This window comes from Colletotrichum acutatum (assembly GCF_030867785.1).
Source record: "Colletotrichum acutatum strain CBS 112980 chromosome Unknown BDZ83scaffold_19, whole genome shotgun sequence".
NCBI lineage: Eukaryota > Fungi > Ascomycota > Sordariomycetes > Glomerellales > Glomerellaceae > Colletotrichum > Colletotrichum acutatum.
In genome coordinates this window covers 426,415-445,831 of record NW_026849013.1, presented here as the reverse complement: position 1 = coordinate 445,831, position 19,417 = coordinate 426,415, and the positions used below count along the sequence as shown (strand labels likewise).

Here is a 19,417-nt window from a genome sequence, read left to right as displayed (position 1 = left end):
CCTGAGGTGAGGTGAGGTGACAAGGGATGTACGTCCTGGGCTTGCGGCGGAGAGAGAAATAGAGTCGGGTTGTATAAGAGATATCAAAATGCGAAATCATCAGGAGCTTTATTCAGGAAAAAGCAAATCACATCGAGCCATACCATACACATTTCTTCTCCAACGCTCACTATGCACACAAGTCTTGTCGAGTGACGCTCCATACTGTCTCGTAAATCACCCAAGGAGGGGCACATAAGTTAGTGTTCTCAAAATCCCATGTTATGAGGATAGTAATTCATAGCCCATCTTTTGCTATTCCTTCTTGTTTAGCAAGTGTTTTAGAGGATACTTAACTAGGTACCTGATCGTGGATGGTGTGTCCTCCCAATGATAATACAGAATCCACCACTTCTCTTCCTTTCCCCCCTTTCTATAGCCCACGATGGGGATGTCCTCAAAGGAAATTATTTTCCCGCCACGCAACGAAGAATCGTACAAATTCGCTTTCAAAACCACCCCCATCCCATCCATCTCTCTGATGATGGCCCGAGTTAAGTGTGAGAGATTTGCTTTCAGCGAAGCCAGAATGACATTACAAAGAAAAAAGGAAAATTGAACAACCGCGAAGAAACCTTGAGGTCCAGTGATCTTCAAGCAACAGCCTGCCGCACTCTAGCCTCCTCAGCATCCGTCGACGTCGGCAGCACACCGAAGCCCATACCCTTCCTCTTCTGGCTATTCTTAGCCCGGACGTCGCCGTACTTTTCGTCGAACCGCCGGATGCTCTTCAAGCTGTCCATGTCCTCGCTGACGCTGGCGGCGATCATTTTGAGCGCTTTATCAAAATGGTGCTTCGCGAGCGTGCGTTTCGGCGGGAACACGTAGGGTTCCGGGCCGGTGTGCCGCGCCGCCACCTCGCTCTCCTCCTGGACGGCCGTCATGGCGGCCGCGACGCAGAGGTTCTTGAGGTCGGAGCCGGAGTATAGTACCGTCTTCCGCGCGACGTCGTCAACGTCGACCGAGGCGTCGAGCGTCTCACCCTTGAGGAGGATGCGAAGGATGGAGGCGCGGTCGGTCTTGAGGGGCAGGTCGACGAGGATCTTGCGCGGCAGGCGGCGCAGCACGGCGTCGTCAAGGTCAAAGGGCCGGTTGGTGGCGACCATGATGAAGGCTTTCGTGTCGCTCATGCCGTCCCACTCGCGCAGGAACTGGTTGATGGTCTCGCGGTGCGCGGCGCGGTTCCGCTGCCCGCGGGCGGCGAGCAGGGCGTCGGCCTCGTCGATGAAGATGACGAGCGGGCTGAGTTTCTTGGCGAGCGAGAAGAGGGCGCGCACATTCTTCTCGCTCTGGCCGACGTACATATCGTTGATGCTGGCGCCGCTGACCTCGAGCATGTTGGCGCCGCTCTCCTTGGCGACGGCCTTGGCGAGGAGGGTCTTGCCGGTGCCGGGCGGGCCGTAGAGGAGGCAGCCCGGTATCCTGTCGGTGGCGAGGACGCCGTAGGTGAAGGCTTCGGGGCGGACGAGCGACAGCGACGTCAGGAGTTTGAGGTTGTTCTTGGTTTCCGCGTCGGCGTGGACGTCGGCGAACGTCGTCTTGATCTCGCTGCTGTTGACGAGGCCGCTGAGGAGCTTCTTCTCGTAGTCGTTGTAGTTGCCGGACACGCGAAGGCGTTCAGGTTCGGGCTTCTGCATGTCGGCAGACGAGCTCCCGCCGCCGGAGGAGGGTTTGGATCGCGTCGGTCGGTCCTGGGTGCGGTGCAGCTGCGCGGTGCTGTAGCTGCTGGACTCGACGACGTCGAAGAGAACCCTCCATGACTCATCGGGGCGGACGGTGCCCTCGCAGGCGTAGAAGAGGCGGGTTATGTGGTATACGTCGGAAAGGGGGAGGATGGAGGTTGCCAAGACGCGGGGGATGAGTGAAACCTCCATGTATGAGCCGTGTGTGTCATCCAAGAGGAACTGCGGCGGCGAGGACTTTGACACGCCGACGATGCGCAGTTTACTTGTGTCTCGCGTTTGGCCAGAAATGCTCTTCAGCATATGCTGGATGTTTCGCAGGTTCTCTTGCAAGTAGTCGTTGGCCTCGTAAATCTTCTTGGTGTTCGCAGCGTCGGTGATCCGCTGGAAGTTCAGGGGCAAAGGGATCAGACACTCCTCTGCCGCAATCTCCTTGAGCGTGGATGCGTATTGCTCCGAAGGGTTCTCGTTGGATGAGGTGCCCACGAGAGTAACCCTCTTTCCAGCGCGCCACATGGTATCTACGATGGTCCGAAGTCGGCCGATGAGCAGCGCACCCTCGAGCGTCATGTTGAGCTCGACAAAGTCGTCCACATGAATGATCAGGTTGCGATCCGGCTTTGATGTCATCTTCGTCGCCGAGTTGGCAATCTCCTCGAGAACGGCGTTAATCTTCAGGTTCTCCCATCGATCGACAGAGGGGAGGATGTAGTCCTTGGGGCCTTCTTTGATCTTTTGCAGTTCGTTGTCCATCGGGTTGCCGTAGCCGCCATCCACCCCATGATCCCGAAGGTTGACCCAGGCTGCTTCGATCTCGCCAGAAAGATCCTCGTCGTTGGGCTTGGACGGCTCCTCGCTCTTGACGAGACGTCCATTCATCTCGGCAGACCGGTAACCCAGCATAGAGATCGAGCCACGCGAGTAGGCACAGTCCTGCCCGATGTAGTCGCCGACAAGCATCGCCAGCTCTTGCGCATCGAGGTGAATCAAGTCAGCTTCCGCGCAAGACGCAACATGCTTCATAAGCTTCTTGGTATGACTTCGGCCGGTGTAGTTGGGGATATTGACGACAGTAAGCGGTCTCTTGAGCTCCCTGCCTGCGGCACTTGCGTCCGGCTGCAGGGAAAGCTCCGCGCACACAGCCGTGACTACTTCGCCGCGGATTCTGGGGTCGAATAACCTCAGTCCGTCACGTCTCAGCTTCGGCCGTCCCTCTTCGATGTATTGCTCGACAAGCGATTGTAGTACGCTGTCTGGGTCTTGTGTTGGATCGGCGTCCGTCGTTGCTCTGGTGTGTTGCGACAAAAGGTTCGAGAGGACGAATTTGTTGGAGTATCGAAGCATGTCTGCAAATTCCGTGGTCGGCAGCGGCTCGCGAGAGCTCTGCAGGTTATTCGAAGATCGCATCTCGTCAATAGAGAGGCTCAGCCACTGCGATGCCTCAGCCAGGAGGCGGCTCCTCCTCTCAACGGCTTCGAGATTGCCTCGGCGCAGCGCATCTTGCAGCTTCGCTTCGCTCCACGACGCATGACTGAAGACGAGATCCAAATCTTTCCAGAGCAGATCATGCCAGCGGGCGCCCATGTATCGATGGTGCCACAGGTCATTCGTGAGGGTGTTGATGCGGTTTTCGGGGTCGTACAGCGACACGCTGTTCTCGAGGAAGCTCTGCGGCAGCTTCACAGGTGGCAGTTCGTCAGCGGCCCGTGGCCTAGAAAGGCGCGCTCTCGCAGAGGCGAACGCGCCGCCCCTCGACCTCCGAAATGCCGACTCCGCCGTGACCGACTCTGTCTTGCTTATGTTGCCATCTTTGCTTCTACTGCCGTCCTCTTGCTCGCCTGCTGGTTTGTCTGGTGGTTTGCCGTCTTCTGCGCCGCCTTCGGACGGGCTCTTCCGCAACCTAAAGGACGGGTGGAAATGTCGACACTGGCTGCGATGAGCGACTGAAAGCGCTAACCTCGATGTAACGGAGACTCGTGAGGCTGATGCAAGGGCCCGAGGCCCTATTGCATACATTCGGAAGGACAATGAGCAAAATGCCAGCAATTGGCGGTGTCGTTGCGTGGCAAAAGAGACCTTGTTTGCCTTCGAGCTGTTGAAGCCGGCACCATGCTTAGTTAGAACGGCGGAATCTCGGCAGAGTCTTCACCGATGCTCACCGAGAGTCCCACACCGAAGTATGAAAATCGTAATGAGATCATTCACGATGGATCCTGGGCCCAGCCATGACTCAGCATAGGTACTTCAATGCAATTAAAGATGCGGTCATGAAGATGATTTCTAAATCCTTGGTAAATAGTTATGGGCATGGATACCATGTATTTGTTTCTGGCGGTAAGGATTAGACACTACTCTACGAAAGATACCTTTCTCAGAATATGACGTCCTCCCCAAAATCTACTTCCTCAGTATCAGCTGGCAACTCTTTCACCCTCGTCCACCACTCATGCCAGTTCCGCATTTGATCTAACAGGCTCGTCGTCAATTCCTGCATGTCCCACTTAGGCCGTAGTGATCCAATCCCAGACTGCGTTGAAGGTGTCCCGCGGTTGTGTGCTGATACCGTTAATAACGGCCCTGTCGTGATCCAATTCCTACTGATGTCGTTTCCTATATGCTCTGACCAGGTGAGAACCGTGGTGTCCTGGATCGTAAATATCTCATTGAGAGTTCTGAGTCGACGGAACAGCCCCGAAGCTGCTATGAAAGGGGTTTCTTGGTTTTCAAGATACTCTTGCGCCCCTTCGGCAAGCAAACTGAACCAATGTAACATCGATATGACGTTGTCCCAGCCTCGAGGTTCTGTGGCCATGAATGAGAATGCTTCGAGAGAAGGTTGAAAAGCGTTGAGGAGCCAAGTGATGCGTCGGAGCACGTGAACATGCTCAGGGCTGAGCATGCTCCGTCCTAGGGCATTTGCCCAAGCCAGTGTGGTTGTAACCAAGGCAGCAATGCAACCTATATTGTTTTCGCTGACTTGACGAGGAACAGGTGGCATTTTAATTGCCAATCCAAGCGCATCGCATAGAACATCAAGCATCGCGTAGGCCTCAACGTTGGATAGAGTGGCATGCAACACTGCGGGGAGCATCTTGCCAAGAACGAATGACATGATGGCATCATTCTCCAAAGCCCCTTTCAGCAGGACGACTTCATGCGGCAGTCGGCCACGCTGGAGAGCCACCTTGAAGTTATTGAGCAAGAAGTGGAATAGTGTACTAGGGACTCTGGGGTCGCCTTCCGCAAGCTTGAATCCGTATGACTGGATCAACGCTGCTTGTAATTGCGGGTCTTGCATCGGCGGCGAATACTCCTTGCTCACCTCCAAGAAGAACTTTTGCACGGGACAGATGTCTGAACCATGAGCCTTGATGAGGGAGATGATGTTGCGGACGAACTTGACATAGCTCGGGTGTTGTGATTCGTCTCCAGTCATGATTTGAAGGTCAGCCCGCATTTGGTTCATGACGGCATTGAGCACTCTCTCGAACTCGGACCGCATGTTCTTCTTAGATGCAGCGTCGGCTGTGTGAAGAGATTTCCGCATCCAAGATACCGCGTCTGAACATTGTCAGTCATCTGTAACACGGAATCAACCTGCGCAAGTACTCACACTCGAAAAAGTCACGATTGGCCGAGTAGCCTGGGTTGACGACGAGACCTGCTTTCTCCGGAATGAAAGGATAGCCCTGTCGCTGGAGCTGCTGTCCGAATCGGTTCTCAAATCTCAAGTAGTGACTCGGCTGTACGATGACCATGAGCCACAATAGCAAAAGGCTTCCTCCAATATCCTGCGTCATGTTAGTTGTATTCACACATCACGCACCAGTGGCGGTCCTTACCTCCAGGTTGATGGTTGCTCCCTTCTGCGCAATAATGGAAAGGAAGAGTGGAAGATATTGGCGTTGTTCGCAGTCAAGCTTGTTTGGCGTTTTCCCGAACAACCCGTATTTGGTGGTTTTGAAGACCTGCGAGAGTGCCTAGATATGGTAAGCGATCAATTGGCTCTTTGGATCAACTCAGATCAACTCACCATCATTCCGCAGCGGACGAAAAGACCAATCATCATGCCAGACACCACGACAGATTGTTCAATACAGGATGTCGACACACTTGAAGTGCCAGGTTTACCACGGGATTGATTTGACAAGAGGCAGCGTGCCGCTGAAAGGAACGCAGCTGCCAATTCGCGGTCCAGCATCTGGGATGGTGTTAGACACGTAAACGAGGTAAGAGGATGAGCATGACTTACCAGAATAGCATCCTCAGACTCCAAAGTCCGAGAAGCCATACTGTCCTGACTATCATCTGCTTCATTGAAGACCGACTCAATTCGACCAAGAAGGCGTTCGAGAGTGGTCAAGGAGGCTTGGAGAAGCGTGGACGGGAAGTCTGCTGGCAAAGTAGAGAAATGCAGGAAGACTTGCTGCAGTTGATCTGTGAATGATGTGAGTTCAAGTACCCCAAATGTCTGGTAAGTTATCTCACAAGGGCTAGAGGCAAGCCTTGCCAGCTCCAAACTATTCGCATATTGCACAACCTCCATTGAGGACTTGACTGAGAACAGCATGATCTCCATGGTTGCAGCTTTGTTTGTAGCCACAATGGAGTTCATCAGGTCTTCGCTGACATTATTGCTATCATCCTTGGACAGTGCCAAGAATTGCTGTTGGATATCTGCTGCGGCAGAGTTGTACTGATCCAACAGCTGCTTGAACACATTGGCTTGCCAGCTAGACAGCGAATTGAATGACGCGGCGGACTCTTCGTGTACAACAAACCTTGCCAGTTGATTCCAGGCCCGTAGATTAATAAGACAGGCTTCCTTGTGAGAGCTAGCAGGAATCACCAACTTCTCCAGGTTGTGGATGCCGGGACGAAGATCAGGTGGTGCTGCCCAGAACAGAGTACACAAGAGATCATGATGATTCCTGAGAGCGGCTAGGTCATGCTGGTAGACATTTTGTTCTTTGGAATATTGCCGGTCGTGGTTTGGCAGTGTGCGAGCGACCAAATTTCGGATGTCGTTGACTGCCCCATTTTGCCTCAACCTCTTGATGGCTAGTGCCACAAGTTTGAGAAATATGTGGAAACACCTATCCTCAGGCTCGACGTGGAGAGACGGGTCAAGATGAAGGCTGTCTAAGAAACGAGCTGAGCGAAAAGCTTCTTCGTTTCGCAGATGAGACAAGTTCTGCGAGCCAAAGAAGTCGAAGATGGTACCGATGATACCGCTGCTTTTCTGCCAACCCCATTGATCGACCAGATAGTGACACCTGGACACTAGTGCCCGGCAGTAGTCATTGAAGCTCGGCGACTGGCGGGAATTGTCGCGGTATAGTTGGAAGACGCGTTTGAGGACTTGCTGGGGTAAGTTCCACCCTTCCAGGGGAACCAGGTGTCTCCTATCGGAAACGATCACGCCATTGTCGTCAAATTCGGACAGTGGTAGGAGCGTGAACATCTTCTTCCAGAGATTCTCAAACTCTTGGGAGTCCATGCCACGAATCACACTCGGTTGTACCATGCACGCGTATGTGACATCCCAGAATGACATCCTAGGAATCCGAAGATATTCTAGGACCTTCATGAGAAGAACCCAAGCGTGTACTACGACCTTATCGGAGCGAATGCCACGTTCGCGGTACCGTAAAGTCTGAAGATCATCGTAAAGTTGAGTAACGTCGTCCAGGCCAATGTCGAGTAGCAATCGGACCAGTGTTTCTGCAGTTTTCCTGAGAAGCGCCTCCATAGCAAAGCTCTCTGTCATCAGGGTCGGACTTTTTTCACAAAGGCGGATTGCGTAGGAGACGACAAGAAATACATTTGACAACACGTCAGCCAGTTCCCGACGCTTAGCCAAGTCAATGGCATCTTCAGAGTCGAAGCGCGTCAAGAAAGACTTGACCACGTCAGAGACTCGAGCGAGGAAGGAGGCAGCATCGGCATCGTTGGTGAAGCTCATAGCTTTTTGGACGTAGTCCAGAACAAATCTTGCCGCTCCTTTGGCATTGGGTGTGACTTCTGCGGACAGTGATGGCCTGAGAATTTGCTCAAGGATTCCGTCCATCACGATGCCAAACTCGGACGAGACTTGTTCGGTCCATGAGTCCCATCGAAGGACCATTTTACCCAGGCTGTAAGAAATTCGGGGTCGGTAATTCCATACCTTCTCGGGAAACTGGTCGTACGCTGCTGAGCTGACCCGGCCACTGCCGATGAGTGTTGTCTCATGGAAGAAAACCCCGCGGTCCAAGGGAAAAATGTCAAAGTGCTGTGTATAGTGCGTGCCGAAAGGACCAAGACCAAGAAGTTGATTATCGTTGAACAAGGCCTTGGGTGTTTCTATAGGAGTCATCAACTCTATAGTAGGCAAGGGATCGTCTGCATGACGGAAATGCGCTGCCGTGACATCGATCTGGATTGTCTGCGCAGGCTTTCTCGGACGCTTCAGTACCGGCTTCTCGACTGATGCAGGCTCAGGAGGGCCTCTGGTAGCAAGACTGTGCCCTGATACTACTGATGATGTGTCGTCTAGGAAAGAATCCAAGTGGGCACTTCTCGATGATAGCGACTGCGAGTGATTATGCTTGAAAAGAGCATCGAGGGCTCGCTTCTTTGCTTGGAAACCGACTCTACCCGGTTGCTGGGTCAAATCCATTTCAAGCTGAGCCGGCCTGTTTCGGGTATCTTGCGTCTGCTGACTTGCGGCCGAATTACTTCTCGACATTTGCCTTATCCGAGAGTGCGCCTCCGGCAAAGGCGTCAAAGGCGTTGAGCCCTCACGACGGAGTTCATCAGACTGCTTGGCGCTGTGGGCCTTTGGAGAGGATACAGCACCACGAGAGAAGACATTCGATGGTAGTTGAGTCAGTGGGTGTCTTCCATTTGACCCTGTGGGCTGATGTTTCTTCGTCTGCAATCCAGGTCGAGGTCGAATCTTGCCTCCTTTCCACTGTTGGAGCACTCTGCCGGCATCCACATTGTCCTTCCGTGTGGCTAGGCGTATGCTCTTGTTTGTGGGACTGGATCGTCCCATGTGTCGCTTGCTCTGAGCTGCTCGAGCCGCAATCTTCAGAAACTTCGGCGCATCTGGTTCGATGACATCCAGAATGCTCAACCTCGGAGGAGGTTTCGCTCGGGCAACAGCTCGAGTATTGGTCGGAGCAGATCTGCGACTTTTGGAGAGAGGATCAAGGCGAGAAGCTCCGGAAGATCGATTTGCGCTTTTCGGCGGTCGCCCGCGCTTTTTGGGTTGGGCGCTTGATGGATGATCGTTCTTTTTCTGCCTTTTGGCAGGTTGCTGAAAGTCTTTCAAGGTCAATTGACGTTTTCTGCTTGGAAGCATGTGGTCAACCTGGTCTTCCTCAACGACGGAGCCACCGTCATCATCGTCACTGATTTCCATGACCTCAGATCTCTCGAAAGGCAACACAGTCTGGATGTTGTGAGAAGGGCGTGTAGGCGTCTGCGCGGTAACCACATCATCGTCCGAGTCATCGAAGAGAAACGCTGCTGCCGTAGACGATGCCGAGCGGCCTATCCGTCGGACAGCTACGCCTCGTCTTGGACCCTTCTCAGGGGAGTCATCGGGGCGTTGGTACTGAGTAGGCTTGGGACGTTTTGCCTGTTGGTCGAGCCTAAGCCAGGATGCCGGAAGGACACCTCGCATTCTCTTTGCAATCGCCGCGCCGACCTCCTCGCGACCGTCATTCTGACCCTCTGATTCCTCTCCTGAACTACTCTGCACATCAACATCTCCGGATCCATTTTCTTCTCCCACATCGGACATGTCCGCCATGGTCAGGTCGAAGACCGGCGGCTCCGCTTCGACAGACACACGTCGCTCGAACTCAGGAGATAGCATGTTGCTGTCCACGATAGGCAGGTAATCATCCTCAAGGAATGACATTTCGGCGTTGCTCTTCGCAGGCATTGATGCAGGATCAGTCAGGTGGTTGACCACGGTGGTTTGTACTTCAGGTGACGAAGAAAGCATGCCGTAAATTTCATCATACTGCTGAAATTGCGGACGCGAGGGTGAAGGCGCATTTATGGTTGCCCTCTGCGTCACCACAGCCTTGGTCGCAGTGCCATTCCTACGTTTTCGTTTTTTGGCAGATCGATTTGCCAGCAAGTCGCGATGGATCTTATCAAGAGAGGGCAAATCATCGACATCGGAGAAGCTAGTGTTATCCGTATCTCCCTGACTAGGTTGGCTACTCGGTCCGCCGCGATGCTTGGGGGATGATGTTCGGAGGGGTGAAGCGGAGAGGGACGACATCAGCTGAGGACTGGAGCTCAGCGGGACGTCCAGGCCGTTGAACTGGCTCTCGTCTGTGGTTCCGTTTGGCGCATCGGCTGTGGGTTCTTGGCTGTCATCCTCAAAATCCTTCTCCTGGGAATCCTCCTCTGGTCGTTGTCGTCTCGGGGCTGGTTCTGTGGGCATTCTGATCGGCCGGATGCCGTGTGACTTGAGAGCCTTGCTGTACTGGGCATTCTCAATCAGGTATGGGTGTTCCTGGATGGGTTTCCTTGGTCTGAACGAGCGTTCATACCGCACAGCGACTTTTCGAGCAACCTCCTCGTCCCTGTTGGAGCTTTCCATTCGCTGGATAGCTGCGGGCCTCGGCTGCTTCCTCGACTGGGTTGGCACCGCAGAAGCAACACAAGAGGCTGCTGAGGAGGCGAATATAGGCCTCGCGGGCGAAGTCTTGCCATCATTGGACTGCTCAACTGGAGCTGACACCTCTGCCTCCAGGCTAGAACTAGCAAAGAGCTGAGCAGCCAATCGTCTCTGCCGGCTTTGTTGGCTGGGTTGTGAGGAGGCAGCCAGAGGCTTGTTAGGAGGTGGAAGGCTTTCGGTATCGTTCTCGGCGGGGAACTCAGGTTCAGGAGCAGTGATTCTAACATAGCTCGTCGAAACGGTATCATCGCCAGCCAGGGGATCGGGGGAGTCGTCGCGGTCGTTGGGAAGATACATAGTCCTCGTTTTCGTCGTAGGTGCCACTACTTGGGCTGCTGACTCGTCTAAGTCCAAGTTGAAGGGGTCGTCCAGCTCATCCACATCCGGCACCGAAGACAGCGGCGAAGAGGGCGGCTCTCCGTCAATAGGCTTAGACACCTCATGGTGGCGATCCGTTGCTACATGATCAGCAGTCGCGACTGCTGGCGTATCTTGTGACGATTCGGGAACGTCCCATATGCTCTCTCGGGCGCCCTTCGTTTGCAAAGCATCGGAGGTGGTTTTCGAAGGTAGTTCGGGGTTCGGTAGCGACTCAAGATCCTGGCTATCGAAGTCGAGTTCATCGTCCGAGTCTGGGACCTCGCCCAATTCTTTCCAGTTTGCCATGACATAAAGCGTTCATCATAAAGAAGTAGACATCGTAAAGTATGAAGCAGTGAAGGGCTTCTGAGAAAGGCTGGGTGGCCAAAATTTCGGCTCGTCTTGTTCGATCCGAAAAGCGGTAGTGCTCTCATTACCTAAGGTAGTTGTACCTACTCAGGCGAGGTGCAAATAATCCGATTGTTGAAGCAGACGCGTTCAGGCGTTCGCTGAGCGCGTCTGGTGGGGTACACGCTGTCGCACGCGGTGGCACGGGGGCGGGAAACCACTTTAGTCGATTGAGTGTGCGCACAGGCCCCGGCCTGTACCGAATTTTGGATGACCGACCGCGACCTTTGGGTTCGCGCTACCTGAGCTATCCTGGGTGTATCATCGATGATTACATCACAGCCGCCGCCTATTGTCAATTGCAAGATTGAGCTACCTATCCGAGCATAACAATCGTGCCCGAAGGATTAGTCCCATAACTCGACTATTCCAAGCCATTGAAGACCTCCAAGATGAGCTTCAGAAACGTTATACCCATCGTCGTAGCTGTGGTAGCAGGCATCTCCATCAGTACGCACCACCCCGACCACTTGATGCCAAAGGAGACTTCTGGCCAAGTCGACAGTCGCTGACTATACATAGCTAACTACACGTTGAAGCCTGAGCTCGAAAGGCAAGCAAAGCTACGGGAGCAAAAACAGTTTCAACTACCCAAGCCCGTCTCGTCAAGCGAACCGAATACCTCCGATTTACAGACTCCGAACCAAACAAAACCTCAAATCGGCACAGGTCCAGAGAACTCAAGACCAAACTCTTGAAACTCTGGGCAGTAATGGAATCAACAATCTCGTTACAGAGCTATCAGGCTGCTACAAGCTCAAATACTTTGCATTCTGGCGACGGAAGACATCCAGGTCTACCAGGAGATATATCACATATCCCGAATAACATTATAAGTCACTCAAAGAGAGTGATCCATGGTGAAAAACAAGTTCAGGTAAAGAATGGGTTGTTCCGCATAGCTTATCAACTCCATGCTAAAGAGAGAACTACTTGAAATAATACGAGTCGGGATGATCAAGTGTCTGTAGGATATTTGACAGTACATAAGCGCATGCCGTATTTGTTCAGTTCAATTATACAACAGCAAGAGCATAATATCACACAGCACCCCGGGAGGAGAGAGTGCGCAACTAGATGCGTATAGAATTCGCTCATTGGCTGAATTATCTGGGTTGCTCGAAGGCTGACGGAAAGTCACCGACTTCGGCCGAGATGCGCCGTGATGTCAAAACCAAGTACAGACAAAACGATTTCGTGTGTAGCAGCCAATTGAGCCGACTGAATAGTGAAATACGGACCCAAGAAATTTAAAAGTGATGCTTAACTGACTGAGCAATCCCAAATTACGTTTATATCTTTGATAAATGACCATAAGACGAAGCAATTGAGATCCCGGTCAAACGGCGGTATTCGGAATGAGCCGACAACCGAGCCCTGCAATGGGAGCTGCGCTGCTGCAACTCTGCCCGTGGGCTAGAAGCCTGCCAGTGACAGCAGCAAACCTGACAGCACTTGGTGCGCTGGGAGCTACCCGTAAAGCTCCCCGTCAGCCCAGACACCGAGGTGAAGGAACCGGCAACACCCCCGTGGCCCGGCCCCCCTGTGCCCAGCACTCAATTCCATTGGAAGAACGGCTCTCGCACAGGCCACAAAAGCATCACGTGATCTACCAGTCACCCAGTCGCAGCCGGCGTATTGCAATCGAAATTCCAATCATACGATTGCCCGGAACTTCTAGGTAGACCAAAAAAACCCTCTTCTTCCTCCTCGACGCCCATCACGAATCTCGCAAGAACCCCCCCCACCCGCGACGTCCACGAACTCAATCGCTCCAATTGAGCTCCTACCCGAACTCGACCGTTCTCCTTTAGCGATTTTTCGATTTTCCGACGACACATAAACCCCGACACACAATGTTGCGCCCGACCGTTTCCCTGGCCCGTACCGGCCTGCGCGCCCACTCCGCCGTCATCCGCCGCGCCGCTTCCACCCACGCCATCTCCAACCCTACGCTCGCCAACATCGAGAAGAGATGGGAGGGCATGCCTCTCCAGGAACAGGCCGAGCTCTGGATGGCCCTGAGAGACCGCATGAAGGGCCCCTGGGCTGAGCTCACCCTTCAGGAGAAGAAGGCCGGTGCGTGACTATTTTCCATTATATTCCGTCGAGAGAGAGAGAGAGAGAGGAAACGTGGTTCGATGTCGGCCGAAAGGGGATTGAGAGAGGGGGAAGGGAGATAAAGCCATTGAAGGAAGCCCGTCAACATCAATTGCTCGAGAGGAAGGAGGCATCTTATATACGCCATCCGATGCTCTCTCTCAATTGGCTTTTTTTGATGCCCGAACCACCCCAGACGAACTTCATATCCATCCCCCCCATCCCTGTGCATATGCATTGCGTCACATCGAGAAACCTCAAAAAACTAACGCAAATTGTCTCAACAGCCTACTGGATTGCCTTTGGCCCTCACGGTCCCCGCTCCGGCACCCCCGCCGGCGAGACCGGCCGCGTCTTCTGGGGCGTCATGGCCGCCGTCGCCGCCAGCTTGGCCATCTTCTCCACCGTCCGCATGTTCGCTGGCCCTGCTCCCGACACCATGACCAAGGAGTACCAGGAGGCTTCCAACGAGTTCCTCAAGGTATGTAGCATTACACCCTCACCGGACACCGGCAACCACGTCCTCAATTGGGAGTACACGTCGATGCCGTCAGAAACAAATACATCAGAAAGCTAACCACTCTTCCACTCGCGTACAGAAACAAAATTCCGACCCCCTCACTGGTCTCTCTTCCGAGGGCTACTCCGGCAAGGGCATGGTCCAGTCTCCTCCCAAGGCTTAAAATCCTCCCGATATCCCGTTACCCTTCCCTATCGTCTCTTAGAATCACGAATCACAAATTCGACACACACCATGGCAGTTTTGCCCATGTATCAAATGACTATTAGTAGAAGGCTGGCTGGCATGGGCTGAGGGGGCTTTGCGACGTGACTCGAGGACAACCCAATCTGCTTGGTGTAAATACTGTACTAAAAGAGCTGAATTCCAAGCAAATTTCCATTTGTTTCTTTAAACAAAGATGCCTCTTGATGCCATGTCTGGCCATGTGGTGACTCACGTGTCTCTCACGAATCTTCAACTGTTGGCCTTGTCACTCAATATTCTTCATTGTATGGAAAGATATCACACTTCACAGGCTGCCGATTGGTGTCTCTTTAGTCCTGGGACAAGGTAGAAACATCATGGCGAGGAGTTTGGAAAGGACAGGTGATAAATCTATTGGGTTTGGTTTCTAGAAACACAGTGCTTTTGCATAACTCATGACAATTGCGATTAGCTTGGTAAGTAAGTCTCCTTCTCTTTCCCCCTCTCTATTTGTCTTCCACTATCCATGGCCCTCTGCCTCTTCACTATAACAACTGTTTAGGAGTGCTGGGAGATGGGTGACTCCAGGCCAAGCACCTATACACCGTTAGTCTCATAGAACCTATTATTGTATACGGAAACCTTACCAAAGCAGATCTGCTAGGAATGTAGACGTGAGTCCAGTTCTTCCGGTTGTTCCACTCCATGGCAGTGGTGAAGAATCGAGTTCCCTCATCCACCCGCGCGTGACCTCCAAAGTATTTGGAGTCAGTGTTGAGGATAACCTTGTAAGAGCCGGGCACCTCAATGCCGATTCTGTAGTCGGCGAAGCTCTCAGTGGGGTGGAAGTTGAAAATGAAGACTACGCCAGCCCTCTCGAAAACAATGACCTTGTCGTTCTCGTTCTTGAGAGAGATGTATGCCTGAGGCGCGGCCAACCAGCCGTATTTGCCCTCGGTGGTGTTCATTGCGCGATCAAAGTTGTTCAAAAATTGGTATCGAAGCAAATGATCATCAGTGAGGTTCAGCTGGCGTCTAGCATACCAGAACGAGTTCTGGTTGCCCTCGCGCGGAAAGTCAAGCCATTCAGGATGGCCAAATTCATTGCCCTCAAAGTTCAGGTAGCCTTCGCCGCCGAGTCCGTGGGTCAACAGACGAATCATCTTGTGGAGGGCCATGCCGCGGTCAATGACCGGCGTCAAGGGGGTCAAAGTCGACATGTTCGTGTACATCTCGGCATCGCAAAGATGGAACATCAGGGTCTTGTCGCCCACAAGCCTGGTCCCAGTTAGCTTCAAGTGTCGTGAGTTTCGCACAAAGGGGTAGCTTACGCCTGGTCGTGACTTTCAGCATAAGCAATCGTCTTCTCTCCATGTCTCCGATTCGTCAGAGTGAAGCAGATGTTGCCAATGTCCCAGTTCTCGTCCTTCGTCTCCTTGAGGATCTTGATCCACATATCCGGGACAGCCATGGCGAGTCGGTAATCGAAACCAACACCACCGAGTGAGAGCGGCAGGCAAAGAGCCGGCATACCCGAAACATCCTCAGCGATGGTAATAACTTCCGGATACAATGAGTGCAGCAGTTCGTTCGCGACCATGAGGTAAGCAATCGCCTCCTCATCAGCATCCGGCCCGAAGTACTCGTGGTAACCACCAGAAAATCCGCTGTCGTCGTTAGCAAATAGTACCCAAAGATTGGTCTCAACCATGTTTAGCACTTACGTTCCGATACCGTGGTGCTGGTAGAGCATGCTCGTCACACCGTCGAAACGGAAACCATCGAAGTGGTACTCATCCATCCAGAATCGCAGGTTGCTGAGCAAGAATCTCATGACTTCGTGATGACCGTAGTTGAACAGTCTGCTGTCCCACAGCTCGTGGCGGCCACGTCCTCCCTCGTGGAAGTATTGGTGGTCTGTGCCGTCGAATTCGTTGAGTCCATCCAAAACGTTCTTGGAGGCATGGCTGTGAACAACATCGAGAAGCACAGTGATTCCCATGCTGTGAGCCACGTCGACCAATTCCTTGAGGTCTTCCGGTGGTCCGTAACGACTGCTAGCGGCGAAGAAGTTGTTGATCTGGTACCCAAAGCTGGCATAGTAGGCATGCTCCATAACTGCCATGAGCTGGATAACGTTGTATCCGAGATCTCGGATTCTGGGCAGCATGTTTCGGGTGAACTCCTTGTAAGTTGCAACGCGCAACTCGGGTGATGAGATTCCCACATGGGCCTCATATACGCGTGCGCTGCGAGGCTTTTGCGGCCTCGGGTACTTGAACTCGTACTTTTCTCCCGCAGGAGGATTCCAGAAACGAGCATCGTAAGCTGGAGATACGGACAGATCTTGCGTCACGTATTTGATCCACGCAGGGAGCCGGTCGACACGCTCGCCATTAGGGAGTTGCAAGGAGATCTATAATGATGTGAGCCCAACCACGCCTCAGAAATACTGTGAGATGAGCGTACCTTGACTTTGGAGTTGTGAGGGATCGCAGCCTGGCCACTGTTTGCGGGAAGAGTAATTTCGAAAACTCCGAAGTCATTCTTCTTCATCTCATGAGAGTTCCGGTCCCAATTGTCTGTTGCCACCTAATCAGCGTGTGCCAGTACACCAGATTCGACTCAACTCACTGAAGTCACCAGTCAGGAAAGCCTGAGTGGCGTTGGGTGCCCATTCTCGATAAATGATGTTGTTGTCATGGTCGACATTGAATCCAAAGAGTGAGGTCCCCTATTTACCCAATTTAGCTCTTGGAAGGGAAAATACGAGCCCACTTGACCTACCTTGGAGAACTTCTCGAGCCCACCTTCAGTGTCATTGATTTTCTTGATCCAGTCCTGAGCGCGGGAGTAGCGCCTCTTCAAGGATTCCTGAAAAGGCGACAGCCAGGGGTCGAGCTTAACAACGCCTGACATATTTTAGACAATGGCCCTACAAGTAAATCTGATCAGGAGGCTTACCAGTGCCGTCGGTTGGGAAGCCATCGGCAGCACCGCTAGGTCCGTCCAGAGCGATGGTATTGGCAGAGTTCTGAGCAACAGCGGCCATGTTGATTGATGACGATGGAGCTTGCGGTGGTAAGACGAAGTTGATGGTGCGGGGCAGAACCGCGGTTGTTTGAGCTGAACTCGATCTAAAGTAGGGCAGATAAAGCAAGTCAGGTGTCGTTCAGAGATGGTCGGCAATGTGAAGCAGGGTAAGGTGAGAAAGGAAGAGGCAGCGAGGGGTGGGATTGGAAGCAATGGAAAGCTCCCCGCACAAAATGTTGAGGTAAAGTAAGGTGAGGTAAGGTAAGGTAAGGTAGGACAGCTATGTGACGGCAGAGCCAAGCAAGTACCTGAGCTAGATGGAGATTTCACGCCTTTCCTAACGTAGGTCGGTAGGGGTCTGGAGCTAAGCAAGGAATGCGCAGATTGGGAGCAATCTCTGCAGGAATTGAGCGAGTCTGGGGTTCTCGATCAAGCGTTGGATGTTGGATTTGGTGTAGAGAAGAGGTCGGTCAACGGTGCCGAGAAGGAAGATGCAAGGGAGAGAAATAAACACAGATGATTGTTTTTTTGGACAAATGCCAGTGATAGTCTTGTTTGGATTGCCTGATAATTCCCCCGCACTGCCGGGATAAGCTTGGGATGGGTTTAACCTTCCAAACCACAGAACTAGAGATGGGAAGGGAGAGCTCAAGGTATATCAATTGGCGCTGTGCATGATATGACGTCGTGGGGCAACGCAGCTGGGAGCTCGCATCTCGCAAAGGCAGCCCGGTCAGTACACTATGCTAAGGTAGCCAAAAGTATTACCCCATACATCTCGATAGGAGGAAGCACCACCAGTGGTACCCACGGGGCAGAGGTCCAGGCCTTCCTCTGATCACCTCACTGATGGTTGGTCTGGCTGGTGCGACCAATTCAACGAGAATTGCTGCTCCATCGGAAGTGGCAGGGCGCTAAGGCAAGGTAGGAACGAGAAAAAATATGCTGCCGCCACTCGAAAACCCCTCCCTGGGGATGCCTGTTTGGTGCATCTCAATTCTCAACAACAAAAAATTCACCGGCCGAATCAAAACGGGTTGATGGACGACCAAGGCGCCGCGCAGCCGATTGGACTCATCGCCACCTCCGGAAGGGTGGCACACCCACAGCGCTCATCCAGTCTGCCAGTTGATCCAGCCTGGGTCCAAGGCGAAAAGGGAACGCTGAAGGTTGAGGCACTTCTCTTAGCGGCTGAAACTCCGCGTTGGTACTTGAATTTGCTCGGCAACCCCGTCTTCTCACTTGATGGACTGATGGAGACGTTGCTTGCTTGCCGGTTTTTGCACCTTGCTCCTTCGAGGTGAGGAAAAGAGGGTAACGTCGATAGGTAATGCCCTCCATCAACCAGTAAGAAGAGAAAAGGGGAACAGGGGAGACGAGTACGAGTTATCAATATCAGCATTGGTGGGACCGATATGTCGTTATCGTCGCCAAATGCCATCACCGATACGTCGTGGGCCCTCTGAGAATTGCATGCCAGACGCATAGTGGTGGAGCTTTTCTGCTAACATGAACTCTGGGGGTGGGCTGGAGGCGCAACTTCGTAGTTCCGGGTGGTTCACACCAGATGCACCAGTCCTCCAACACAATTTTCTGTATATTTCTGTATAATGATAGGTATGACAACTGACATGGCTACAGTCAAGAAAAGAGCTCTCTGACAGAGTAGACCGACGTTGAATTTCACGGTCCGCATTGGGAAACCGTTAGAGACGGCTGTTTCTAGAACTTTCAAAACGCCCTCCAGGCTTTTATTACTCTCCAATACAATAAAATCCCAGTCCCATATCTGCCCACGGATTTTCAATGTGCAGCCTTGTCTCCCAGCTCCAATGAACAGCCATAGTGGTCTACAATTCCCGCTGTTCGCAGTATTTTGCTAGATGTATCAGTGAGCAGCTCAGACTCAGACATGGACATGGGCCACAGCACCTTCGCACAAAGAGCTTGATCGGTCCTATCTGGTTCGATTACCACTCCCAGATAGGGCAGAATCCAAGAGATTCCAGTGATCGCGGCCGGGGTATATCAAGCTAACGCAAGCTTCGATGCAATGGGAATTGACTTTGGGAAGGTGAGCAATCTAGAAACCATTCTTGAATAGTGAGCTGATAGCTGGGAGCTTTCCCCAGTGTTAGCCGCTCCTAAGCGCTGCTGCGCTGGAGCTCCAGCTCGTCAACCCCGCATCCGGGCCACACGACCGCCGACAGCTCTGAGCAAGGTCCCTTATCCGGCCTATCTATCGAGCCAGCCACACTCTCAGGACATCCCCTCCGATCACCGGACTCCCCGTCATCATTACGGACATCCCCCAAGCACGAAGGCCTCGGTCGACATCGACGAGCTTGACAAATAATCACGGCGGCTACCTGATTATGGTCCCTTGACCGGGCACCCGAAACA

General features: G+C 52.9%; 4 protein-coding genes across 4 annotated transcripts; 1 reads left to right on the top strand and 3 right to left on the bottom strand.

Moving 5' to 3' along the window:
* Positions 1–632: 632 nt before the first annotated feature.
* BDZ83DRAFT_570989 (ATPase) lies at positions 633–3,737 on the bottom strand (the record flags this gene model as incomplete). Its single annotated transcript, XM_060504367.1, has 1 exon — positions 633–3,737. The coding sequence occupies one exon, from the start codon at positions 3,735–3,737 to the stop codon at positions 633–635; it is 3,105 nt and encodes a 1,034-aa protein (XP_060368242.1).
* A 270-nt stretch (positions 3,738–4,007) lies between these two features.
* Positions 4,008–11,277, bottom strand: BDZ83DRAFT_610566 (Mus7/MMS22 family protein). Its single transcript, XM_060507598.1, has 6 exons — positions 6,210–11,277; positions 5,974–6,158; positions 5,755–5,922; positions 5,564–5,701; positions 5,335–5,512; positions 4,008–5,282 (listed from the first exon to the last, which is right to left on the bottom strand). The coding sequence occupies exons 1-6, from the start codon at positions 11,071–11,073 to the stop codon at positions 4,093–4,095; spliced, it is 6,723 nt and encodes a 2,240-aa protein (XP_060368241.1). The 5' UTR covers positions 11,074–11,277; the 3' UTR covers positions 4,008–4,092.
* Positions 11,278–13,031: 1,754 nt separating this feature from the next.
* Positions 13,032–13,958, top strand: BDZ83DRAFT_749468 (cytochrome c oxidase polypeptide 5; the record flags this gene model as incomplete). The annotated part of the gene is made up of 3 exons (XM_060513770.1): positions 13,032–13,254; positions 13,563–13,756; positions 13,875–13,958. 3 exons carry the CDS (start codon positions 13,032–13,034, stop codon positions 13,956–13,958), a joined length of 501 nt encoding a protein of 166 aa, XP_060368240.1.
* A 581-nt stretch (positions 13,959–14,539) lies between these two features.
* Positions 14,540–17,033, bottom strand: BDZ83DRAFT_749467 (alpha amylase; the record flags this gene model as incomplete). The annotated part of the gene is made up of 8 exons (XM_060513769.1): positions 14,540–14,578; positions 14,629–15,259; positions 15,313–15,648; positions 15,706–16,397; positions 16,451–16,563; positions 16,616–16,715; positions 16,769–16,893; positions 16,946–17,033. The coding sequence occupies 8 exons, from the start codon at positions 17,031–17,033 to the stop codon at positions 14,540–14,542; spliced, it is 2,124 nt and encodes a 707-aa protein (XP_060368239.1).
* Between the last annotated feature and the right edge of the window lie 2,384 nt (positions 17,034–19,417).